Source organism: Squalius cephalus, assembly GCF_949319135.1.
Source record: "Squalius cephalus genome assembly, chromosome: 1".
Lineage (NCBI taxonomy): Eukaryota > Metazoa > Chordata > Actinopteri > Cypriniformes > Leuciscidae > Squalius > Squalius cephalus.
In genome coordinates this window covers 129,579-141,772 of record NC_137122.1, presented here as the reverse complement: position 1 = coordinate 141,772, position 12,194 = coordinate 129,579, and the positions used below count along the sequence as shown (strand labels likewise).

Sequence of the window (12,194 nt, the reverse complement as noted above, 5' to 3'; positions counted from 1 at the left end):
TCAAGGCTAGTTACACTATTAATGTTTGCACTGTGTACCTGTGTATTCTGTGTGCAGGTTAGCTGCTCTGAAGCTAACTGGATTAGCTGACTGCAGAAGATCGTGGGAAAGCATCAGCCAACTGGAAGCAATCCTTTGTGAAAACAGATCGAAAACCATTGGTACTCATCTTACATGAATGAACTGTTCAAAATGACTGTATTGCAAATAAATTACTGTCTGTACTGTAGCATCCCTTACGGAACAAAAATGTATGGTAATATACTGCAAAATATAATTTGATATATTACATAATAAATTCCCATATATGGGAAACTAGTGCCTATATTTTTCAACATACTGCAATATATGCATTGACCATGCATGGCTATATATTAATGAACATAAATATTTATAAATGAAGACAAAAATAGCATTACATGTAATATTCACAAAGTTTTACCCTTTATTGTGTACATATATTGCACATACATTTTCCCATATAAATGTGAATGTACTATGGTTTATACACACACACACACACACACACACACACACACACACACACACACACACACACACACACATTCATGGAATGAGTTACAACAGATTTCTAGTTCCCAGCATGATTTTCTTCTGACTGTTAAAGGAGAGCAAATGTTCAAATTAAGTGTTATTTAATGTGTTCTGGTCAATATTAATATAGGGCTGAGATCTGTTAGTGTTTATTGTTCTATTATTTTTTAATTAGAAAGGTTTTCTGGTATATCTGAGTTTTTGGAGTTACCATTGTGCTGAAGAGTAGAGCCTGTGGTTCGGTTGATGATTGGCCATAGATCATTTAAACTATAATTATTATATTTAACAAAGTAATGGCTGTGAATTCCTGAGCACAGTGATAGTCTCTTGGCTGAATACATTAGTACATGCAGGTGTGCTTGTGCTTTTGTTAATTAGCTTGAATAAATAATAAAAAAATATATAAGAAATATATTACATTCTATATTTCTCTCTCTCTATATATATATATATTTGTGTGTTTAAGCTGTATGAGTAATTATTAATATATCTGCAATATATTACACATGCAGTACCATATCTAATCACGTATACATCTATATATTATGAAGTGTATTACTGAATATAAAGTTACATACATTATGATATATTAGTACATATGTTGATATTTTTCAATATATGAAAAGCGGCAATTCCTTATGTATTATTCAATACATTGTATTATATTAACATTATATTATTCTGTGTATTTTCAAATATACTGTTAAACCATTTAATATGTTGATCATTCATATATTGGAAATATATTTTCGTTCCGTAAGGGATATGTTCTGACACAGCATGCTTTGCAGAATACTGCCAGGAGCACTGGGATGAGGACGAGTTCTTTGGCTACCAGTTTCTGAATGGCCTCAATCCCATGATGATCCAGCGCTGCTCAACTCTGCCTGAGAACTTCCCCGTCACAGATGACATGGTCAAAGACTCTCTAAGAGGGAGCAGCTTGGAGCAGGAGATGAAGGTACGCTACTTGCTACTGGCAATGACTTGGAATGACTGGGTCTGGTTTGCTTTGGTTTTGTCTAATTTCCTGTGTTTCTTCATTCTTTGGTGTGATCTACCCCCATACCCAGAAAGGGAACATCTTCTTGTCTGACTATGAGATGTTGGACGGGCTGGTGGGGAATGTTGTCGATGACAGGCAGCAGTATCTCACGGCTCCCCTGGTCCTGCTGTACTGCAACCCTCAAGGCATGATGCTGCCCATCGCCATTCAGGTGCGTGTCTTGCATCCGGAGTGCAGAAATCCACAGGTTATGAATAAAACCTCGGCTCTTTCACAAGACATCACGCTGTATGGGATATCGCTCCTTGAGCATGTAGAGGGATTAGAATCGGCTTCAGCTGGGAAATGCTCAAGAAGCGATATCCCAGGGTGACGTTGAAGTGCTTTAACCGAAACAGAACTACCTCGTCAGTCTTTATTAAATTAAATACAGATGAATAAATCTTGAAAGATGAGGTAAATAACCGAATTATTACAAAGAAACAAAGTAAAGGTGATATATAATGTACAACTGATGAGTAAGCAAACTTGTCTGAATGATTAAACATTAAATCTTTTTTTAAGATGTCAATGTCTTTAAAAATAATTACTCAGATTCCCTTTGTACCATTTTCACGGATGTTCAAATGTAATGTGCACAGTTAAGGCAAAAGCCCAGCAAACACAACCCCATCTTCCTCCCAACGGATTCAGAGGCCGACTGGAGACTGGCCAAGATCTTCGTCCGAAACGCAGAGTTTGCCGTTCACGAGGTCAACTTTCACCTGCTGAGGACTCACCTGCTGGCGGAGGTGTTCACCGTGGCCACGTTGCGCAATCTTCCCTCTTCACATCCTCTCCACAAGGTATCGCGCATGAGTTGGTTTGACATACAGTGAGGAAAATAAGTATTTGAACACCCTGCTATTTTGCAAGTTCTCCCACTTGGAAATCATGGAGGAGTCTGAAATTGTCATCGTAGGTGCATGTCCACTGTGAGAGACATAATCTAAATAAAAAAATCCAGAAATCACAATATATGATTTTTTAACTATTTATTTGTATGATACAGCTGCAAATAAGTATTTGAACACCTGTCTATCAGCTAGAATTCTGACCCTCAAAGACCTGTTAGTCTGCCTTTAAAATGTCCACCTCCACTCCATTTATTATCCTAAAATAGATGCACCTGTTTGAGGTCGTTAGCTGCATAAAGACACCTGTCCACCCCATACAATCAGTAAGAATCCAACTACTAACATGGCCAAGACCAAAGAGCTGTCCAAAGACACTAGAGACAAAATTGTACACCTCCACAAGGCTGGAAAGGGCTACGGGGAAATTGCCAAGCAGCTTGGTGAAAAAAGGTCCACTGTTGGAGCAATCATTAGAAAATGGAAGAAGCTAAACATGACTGTCAATCTCCCTCGGACTGGGGCTCCATGCAAGATCTCACCTCGTGGGGTCTCAATGATCCTATGAAAGGTGAGAAATCAGCCCAGAACTACACGGGAGGAGCTGGTCAATGACCTGAAAAGAGCTGGGACCACCGTTTCCAAGGTTACTGTTGGTAATACACTAAGACGTCAGGGTTTGAAATCATGCATGGCACGGAAGGTTCCCCTGCTTAAACCAGCACATGTCAAGGCCCGTCTTAAGTTTGCCAATGACCATTTGGATGATCCAGAGGAGTCATGGGAGAAAGTCATGTGGTCAGATGAGACCAAAATAGAACTTTTTGGTCATAATTCCACTAAACGTGTTTGGAGGAAGAAGAATGATGAGTACCATCCCAAGAACACCATCCCTACTGTGAAGCATGGGGGTGGTAGCATCATGCTTTGGGGGTGTTTTTCTGCACATGGGACAGGGCGACTGCACTGTATTAAGGAGAGGATGACCGGGGCCATGTATTGCGAGATTTTGGGGAACAACCTCCTTCCCTCAGTTAGAGCATTGAAGATGGGTCGAGGCTGGGTCTTCCAACATGACAATGACCCGAAGCACACAGCCAGGATAACCAAGGAGTGGCTCTGTAAGAAGCATATCAAGGTTCTGGCGTGGCCTAGCCAGTCTCCAGACCTAAACCCAATAGAGAATCTTTGGAGGGAGCTAAAACTCCGTGTTTCTCAGCGACAGCCCAGAAACCTGACTGATCTAGAGAAGATCTGTGTGGAGGAGTGGGCCAACATCCCTCCTCAGTGTGTGCAAACCTGGTGAAAAACTACAGGAAACGTTTGACCTCTGTAATTGCAAACAAAGGCTATTGTACCAAATATTAACATTGATTTTCTCAGGTGTTCAAATACTTATTTACAGCTGTATCATACAAATAAATAGTTAAAAAATCATACACTGTGATTTCTGGATTTTTTTATTTAGATTATGTCTCTCACAGTGGACATGCACCTACGATGACAATTTCAGACCCCTCCATGATTTCCAAGTGGGAGAACTTGCAAAATAGCAGGGTGTTCAAATACTTATTTTCCTCACTGTACAGAGGAAGAATGATAGAGAGTTAAATAATGTAGGTTACTTCTATACTATTAGACGGCAGGGGAGTTTTCCAGCTGTAGTCTGTGGTCACAGCTGTTTATTTGACCTCAGAGATGTGGCATTGTGAAAAAGCCTGCCCTTCATTATTTGCCTTTTGGAGAGCGAGACTGAGATATCTAAAGCCTGTGGTCACAGACTACACAGTACATTAGGTACAAGGTTACTCAAACCCATTCACCTCCCTCTTACCATTCTCTCAAAAAATTGAATTATTCTGTAATTCATGTAAGAATAACTGGAATGGAATTAAGGAAGTCACACACAAAAGCAGGCTTGCGGGTACAGGTACACACACGCAGGTGCAATAGCACACGCACTCACAGACAAGAAATTAAAATTCATTCTTCATTCATATATTTTTATCTTCAAAGAATGTGAAGGCAGTGAATGCTAATCTCTTACATACTTTTCCTTCTGTAGCTCCTCTTTCCCCATATGCGATACACGCTCCAGATCAACATCATGGCCCGGAATAAACTGATATCCAAGGATGGGGCCATTACAGTGGTATGCATATGTCATGGTTAAAGAGGCACTAAAAGTTCAGTCTTCAATTATAATCCAATACACTGTTGAATTCAGTTCACTATCCTGTGTACCTGAAAACATATCTTGTAAGATTGGTAAAAAAAAAAAATACATTAATGGCTCTTTAATGCTTTCTGTGATGACTGACTTCTTGAACAGTAGATTGCTAAAGATTGCTGGAAAAAGATTGCTATATTGCTTTTACTAAATGTATTATTTTTTATTTAAAAATGTGGAAATTATTATGGGATTTGTGGTGACAGAACTGTGTTATACAGTAGCCTTTAACCTAACTTTGTCATGTCTTCTCTCCGTTACTGATACCACTCTTAGAATGCAGGAGTAGGTGGAGAGTCATTGGAGAAGTTGCTGAAGCGTGCTACTGCCTCCCTGACCTACAGCGCCCTCTGTCTTCCCGATAACATCTCTGAGAGAGGCCTGGAGACTGTGCCCTGCTACTACTACAGAGATGATGGGATGAAACTGTGGAATATCATCAACAAGTATGACTACCAGTGGAGTTTAGTCTAGTGTTTTATTGATAGGCATTATGCTCTCTCTCTCTCTCTCTCTCTCTCTCTCTCTCTCTCTCTCTCTCTCTCTCTCTGTGTGTGTGTGTGTGTTACATAATACATCCAGTTTTACATCCTGGTGCAATTTCTGATTCATATTTCAACAAATACAATGTCAATTATACAGGTTCATGGGTTTATTAGTCAGTGAGCACATGCTGCACATCAACTGTGTTGTAAGTCACTTTGAATAAATTCCTGCTTAAGAAATAAATGCAAAGCAAATCTACAACAAAAGTAAAGCTGTAAATATGTAAACCTGGAAAACATCTGACTGTGAGTTTGCTTACAGGTTTGTTGCAGCTCTCTTGCCACACTACTATCATCGTGATGCACACGTGCAGAAGGACACAGAGCTGCAGCGCTGGATCAGTGAGATATTCACCAATGGCTTCCTGGAAAGACATTCCTCAGGTCTGTTATCAGTCCGTTATCAGTTGAAGATGCTGCAAGTGTGATTTCTGGTGGGATAAATAAAGTGTCTAGACCAATGAGTGCATTTCCAACGGAATTGTTTCCATATTAGGACATTTAATCCAACAAACGTTTCCTTTCTTTTGTGTGTGTGTGTTCAGATTAGTATTTGCACAGCATAAGATATATATAATCATTGATAGAATAGATAGATAGATTAGATGGAAAATCTATCATTTTTGATATTTGATATTGATTTTTGTAAACCTCACTGTAATTCACTCTTTTATGAAAAATAATTGAACCAGGTCAATAGTCAAATTTAGTTTGGTTTATCGCTCCACTTTCCATTTCTGTGTGTGAGTGTGTGAGTGTGTGCATGTATAAATATCCTAAACTGAGTTCCTCACAGAAACAGCCTTTCATTCTTCTTCCCAGGAATACCATCATCTTTTCAGACACTGAAAGAGCTTATCAAGTTTGTCACCATGGTGATCTTCACTGCATCAGCCCAACATGCCGCTGTAAACAGTGGACAGGTCAGTTAGTACAAGTCAATTCACTTCCAATCACACAGAGCCATTAAAGCTGCACTCCGTGATCCTAATCTCATACACTTTTTCTCAAATCCAGCGAATTGCTCCACACATTCCTCTAGCTGTGCGTTCAGTGTCACGTATTCATGTGTCTTGATTCATGTGTATAGTTCTGTTCCAGTGTTTTGCGGTCTGTGTGTTAAGCCGAGCCCACACTGTGCGATTTTGGCCACGATTTGGCCGTCTGAGACAAATTTAGCAAATCCTAAAAGATTCCTCTGATCCTTGGCTAAAATCTGAAGTCTTTGATCGCTAGTTTGACATGTGACCCTTGCGATCACATTTTACCACTGTCAGAAGATTTGAATCTCAGTCCTGCAGTGTGTCAGCTTTATTTGTTGCTTCTTTTGCACACTCATCTGCGATCTCATTCCCTTTTACTCCTACATGAGCTGGTGCCCAGCAGAAATTCACTTCTAATCCCATCATCTGAATCCTATAAAATGACTGAAGGATCTCAATCAGCACATCAGCTTTCTGTATGACATTAATTGGAAACAGGTCATTAATCGTGTTCTCAGGCAGGAGTGCCGTAAAGCAGAATGGAAATGGAAAAAGGATAGGCTACATGTCTCCTTGGAGATTTTCAAGTCTACCTATCAGTGCGCTGTCAAAGCAGCTACAATTGAATACCTCTCAGATTTTATAACTAAAAATTCACATAATCCAAAAGTACTGTTTAATACTTTTAATAAAGTGGTTAACCCTAAGCCTTCTTCACATCCAGATGCTACCCCCGAGTTGTGTGTAAAATTTCTAGATTTTTTCAGGAATAAGATTGAGGTTCTATATTTTTTTGTATTCCTAGTGCCTATCATGCTTCTAATTCTTCCAATCCTGCCCCTAATAATGTCAAACAAATTTTAATCCAATTGATCTTAATAAATTGATAGAGTTCATTTCAAAACTGAAACCGACTACCTCACCAGCGGATATTATGCCGACATGTCTTTTTAGAGCGGTCTTAGGTGTGATTGGCCCATCTGAGGCCACTTGCCTCAGCTCAGTCACGATCAGAAAAAGGCTATCTCTAAAGCCTTTAAATGTCTATATATTAAATAAATGTTATCTGATTATGTAATCCATATGAAACCGAGAGGTAGGCCTACAGAGGATATACTCAAACATGTTTAGCTATCATGCGAGCGCTTTCCAATTAGGAAAGGACAAGGCAAGAGTGAAAATCTTGCTCTAATTAAATGCAAATCACCCTGAATTAAAATGTAAAAACAGATCAAATAATTCATTTATCCAAATAATTTATCGAAATGTTGCTTTAGTTCCATTTAATTATTCGATAGGCCTAAATGTTATTTAGTTTAACAGCAGCACCACGAAGCACTGTGGTTCGAGATTTAATTTTAAAAAACAAACAAACAAAAAACGCTTTATTCACAAATCGCATGCACCCTGGTTGTAAGGAACCAAAGATATTAAGTTGTTAATATTGAGTTGAACGTTTTGTTCATGACAACAAATGAACATGCGTTTGAAGATTGTATTTAGTTTTGCTTGGAAAAAGCTGGCCCAAATCGAAGTAGCGTTTTAATTCTTCAATTCTTTAATTCTTTAGTTAATAAACTTTTATGATAGAAATATTACTTACATGTAGCCTAAATCATTTAATTCCTTCATTATCAACACTTTAATAGCCTAATGCTAATGTCTAGAATAGTGATTTAAGTGTGAATTGCGACTTCTCTTTGTTTTAAGTCAGTCTCAAACTCAGATAGCCTGTGGGGGGTTTGGAGGGGCAGTTCAGTGGCTTGTTCGGTAGCCTTATTGTACTCCCAATCGTGTTTTGTTTTTTAACTTCCCACTAACATACCCCTGCTAATAATTCAGATACTACTGTATTATCAACTGTTGTCTCCTTCCCATTTATAACATTTATTCTTGTACCATCCCCATTATTAATACATACTAGGTTTAATACATATTAATACATACCTTTTCTGTCATAGATATTAGAAAAGGCGGTATCCTCACAACTATGTTCCTTTTTAGAAAGAAATGATATCTGTGAGGATTTCCAGTCAGGATTTAGACCGTACCATAGTACCGAGACTGCTCTCGTTAGAGTCACAAATGATTTGCTCTTATCATCTGATCGTGGTTGTATCTCTCTATTAGTGTTACTCGATCTTAGTGCTGCATTTGACACCATTGACCTGGCTTTAATTAGTTCAGTCTTCCCCCGTTCCATGATTTCCTCCATTACAGATTTGATTAGAGTCCTTTGTTTAGTTTAGGTGTGTCTTGTTAATTAGTCTCATTAGTTCCTCTGTTTGTGGTGTACTTAAGCCCTGTTTAGTCGAATCCAGTTGTCAGTTCTAACGTCTTGTTTAGTTGGTTGTTCTATTCCTGATCATGACATTCTGTTTTGTCAAGATTTGAGTTTGTTCTTGAAATTAAAGTTTAAGACTGCTGCACTTAGATCTTGTTTCATCTCTACTGCAACCTACAGTGACATTCAGCGTTCGAGCTCAAAAAACCCTCTGTTGTTCTGGCTCTGAGAACGGAAAACAAACATAGAGGTTTGGACCGAGCCATAAACAATCCCAGCCGATCAAGCTTTAGCAGAATGAAGGGGAGGGTTTTCATTTGATTGGCTATTGAGCTCAAATGTCAACAACCTTTCACAAACCCATATTCGCAGACTCTGCTTTAAACTGTTTCTGTTATTAACATTACCTCAAGAAGCTTTAACCCCCTAGGGTAGCGGTTCTCTTAAGTGTGGGGGTGCACGGATACTGCAGAGCTGGCGCAGGAGATCAGCAGAAAAGCAACACAGCCGTTACAGCGGCTTTCAAGTGCGTGAATAGTGGTTGGCGCTCTGCCTTGATAAAGCAGCACCGATCGCCAATTCCACTGAATCGTTCTTCTTAAGACCGTTGACTTGTCACCAGACTGTTTTAAAGTGTTTTAGGGGGACATGACTAAAAAGTTTGAGAACCATTGCCCTAGTGCAAGTAGCCCAGGACGACGAGAAAAACCTGTCCATATCCACTTTCCATGGCCTAAGTAATGTGAATTATGCGCTCTTGTTATTCTTTATGAATATTTGACTGATATATCACATTTCACACAAATTCTTTCCCCCCAGTTTGACTTTGGCGGCTGGATGCCTAACTACCCCGCTGCCCTCAGAAAGCCCCCTCCCAACGAGAAAGGCCAGACCACTGAGCACACGATTCTGGAGACCCTACCTGATGTGGGCACGACGGTGAATGGGATGGCTGTCCTGAAACTCCTGAGCAAGGACTCTGCAGACCATGTGAGTTTTCACACCATCAGGGCACATGTTAAAAGACTGCAAAATGGTGTCATATTACTCTGGATGACAATGGCTCACTTACACTGCTTTCATTCCTGTAGTTTGCATTACCTGACTGTTACATTACAAAGGAGATTTAGCAAACTGTAAGCATAGTGTTGCAGTGGGCTCTTACAGAGTATTAGTGTGCTGTCATATGTAGTGTGTTAAACATAGCTATAAACATGTTTCTTATCAACATGTTATTTATGATTACAATCTTGATACTCTGTCCGTAGTACCCTCTGGGATATTTCCCTGAAAATCTGTATGATGAAGAGGTCCCCTGCAAGCTCATTGAATATTTTCAAGAGGATCTGAGGGAGTTGTCAGATCTCATCGAGAAGCGGAACAAGAAGTTGGAGCTTCCCTACACCTATCTGAATCCCAAAAATGTGGACAACAGTGTAGCCATTTGAAAGGATACAGTAGTCCTTAATACATTTGTCTTTCTATTAATAGCTTTGCCAATAAAAATAAAGACCAAAGGAATAATAAATCAAAGTGAATCATGGATGTTGCCTTTCAGAGAAAATAAAAAATGATGTGAAAGGCTCTGCTTAATGTGTGGTGCATTTTTTTAAACTTGTGGATTATGATATATGTTTTTACAGCTGTGGTGCCACCTAGTAATAATAATAATAATAATAAATTTAATTTATAAAGCACTTTACATTTGACACCAAATCTCAAAGTGCTACAGTACAACATAATTAAAAACAATACAGTATACAATAAAAACACAACATGTTAAAAAACGGGACTAAAAACAAGCATTTAGCTGTTAAAATACGCCTGTGTAAAAAGGTGGGTTTTTAGTCCTTTTTTGAATGTGTCCACTGTCTGCGGGGACCTGAGGTGGTCTGGGAGGGCGTTCCACAGGCAGGGAGCAGCGACTTGAAATGCCCTGTCGCCCATTGTTTTGAGCCGTGTCCTGGGCATGACCAGACGGTGCTGTTGGCCTGACCGGGTTCTGGTTGATGAATTTGGTGTGAGCAACTCAGTGAGGTAAGTGGGGGCCGCACCGTGTAGACAGTGATGGGTGTGAAGGAGAACCTTATATTCTATGCGGGACTGAATGGGGAGCCAGTGCAGTGAACGGAGGATGGGGGTGATGTGCTCATGTTTTCGCACCCTCATCAGGACCCTGGCAGCGCTGTTCTGAACATACTGGAGTTTTTGAAGGCTCCTGCCAGGAATCCCGATGAGGAGTGCATTACAGTAGTCCAGCCTGGAGGAGACAAAAGCATGGACGAGCTTCTCTGCAGCAGAAAGGGAGAGGGAGGAGCGCAGTTTGGAAATATTGCAGAGGTGAAAGAATGCAGTTTTGCAAATGGAGGTGACATGACTGTCGAAGGAAAGGTGGGGGTCAAATTTTACCCCTAGGTTAGTAACAGAGGGAGAGAGGGTAGTGGTGTGTCCAAAGAGTGAAACAGTGGTGATTGGAGAGGAGCGGAGTTGATGAACGGTTCCAGTTTGAATGGCCTCTGTTTTGGAGCCATTCAGCTGTAGGAAGTTTTGACTCATCCACGCCTTTATCTCCTCCAGGCAGGAGCTAAGGCGGGCAGCCGTGGCAGAGGGGGAGCTAAAGGGAGTGACTTGAAGGTAGAGTTGTGTGTCGTCAGCATAGCAGTGGAAATTAACTCCATGCCTGCTGACGACACGACCCAAGGGGAGCATGTAAATGGTGAAGAGGGTTGGACCGAGTACGGAGCCCTGGGGGACCCCACAGGTGACAGTGTGGGGTCTGGATTTTACATCCCCCAGAGCTACATACTCGGTTCTATCAGTGAGGTAGGAGTGAAACCATTTCAGGGCAGTACCAGAGAGACCTGTGTAGTGCTGAAGTCGGTGCAGGAGAATGTGATGTCTACAGTGTCAAACGCAGCAGAGAGGTCGAGAAAAATGACGAGGGATGTGGAACCGGAATCAGAAGCCATCAGCAAATCGCTGGTGACTCTGATAAGAGCAGTTTCTGTGCTGTGGGAGGGACGAAAACCAGATTGAAATTTCTCATATAGCCTGTTGGATTTGAGATGATTATGGAGCTGGGTGGAAACAACTTTTTCCAGGAGTTTGGAGATGAATGGGAGATTAGAAATTGGTCTGTAATTCGACAGTGGTGTAGGGTCCAGGGTGGGTTTTTTGAGGAGGGGTTTGATGAGAGCAGTTTTGAGGGAGGTGGGAACATAGCCTGTCTCTACGGACATGTTTATTATTTTGGTTATGAGGAAACTGATAGAGTTAGTGTGAGTTTTAAGCAGAGGAGATGGGAGGGGATCAAGGCGGCAAGTGGATGTTTTGGATTTACAGATGATGTTCTCGACCTCCTGCTGCGTTGTGGGGGACAGTTGTGATAGGGTTTGAGCGATGGGTGTTGCGGGCAGGTCTAGTGAAGTGCTAATTAGAAGTGGAAATGAAGAGCGAATAATGTCAGTTTTTGATGTAAAAAAATCAAGAAACCGGTTGCAATTTATATCGGTTGGACTGTAGAATGAGGAGATCTGTGGTTTGATGATGTGATTTATTGTGGAGAACAGTTTTTTTGGAGTTACCTGGGTTGTTGTTTATAAGTGTTGAGTAGTGTTCTGACCTAACCTTGGAGAGTGCTTTGGCATAAGCCCTACGATGTTCCCGGTAGGCCAACTTATGCACCGTCAGGTCAG

At 40.6% G+C, this 12,194-nt stretch overlaps 1 protein-coding gene across 1 annotated transcript in view; it reads left to right on the top strand.

The window, feature by feature from the left end:
* LOC307166563 (polyunsaturated fatty acid lipoxygenase ALOX15B-like) overlaps window positions 1-11,535 on the top strand; it is a gene marked incomplete at both ends in the record, with an annotated part of 30,304 nt that extends 18,769 nt beyond the window's left edge. The window contains 12 exons of the mRNA XM_079885008.1: window positions 58-161; window positions 1,350-1,519; window positions 1,632-1,775; window positions 2,206-2,409; window positions 4,523-4,609; window positions 4,964-5,133; window positions 5,495-5,616; window positions 6,055-6,155; window positions 9,319-9,489; window positions 9,768-9,935; window positions 10,672-10,890; window positions 11,077-11,535. Coding sequence (XP_079741134.1) covers window positions 58-161; window positions 1,350-1,519; window positions 1,632-1,775; window positions 2,206-2,409; window positions 4,523-4,609; window positions 4,964-5,133; window positions 5,495-5,616; window positions 6,055-6,155; window positions 9,319-9,489; window positions 9,768-9,935; window positions 10,672-10,890; window positions 11,077-11,535 — 2,119 coding nt within the window. The remainder of the gene's footprint in view (window positions 1-57; window positions 162-1,349; window positions 1,520-1,631; window positions 1,776-2,205; window positions 2,410-4,522; window positions 4,610-4,963; window positions 5,134-5,494; window positions 5,617-6,054; window positions 6,156-9,318; window positions 9,490-9,767; window positions 9,936-10,671; window positions 10,891-11,076) is intronic.
* Window positions 11,536-12,194: the final 659 nt, after the last annotated feature.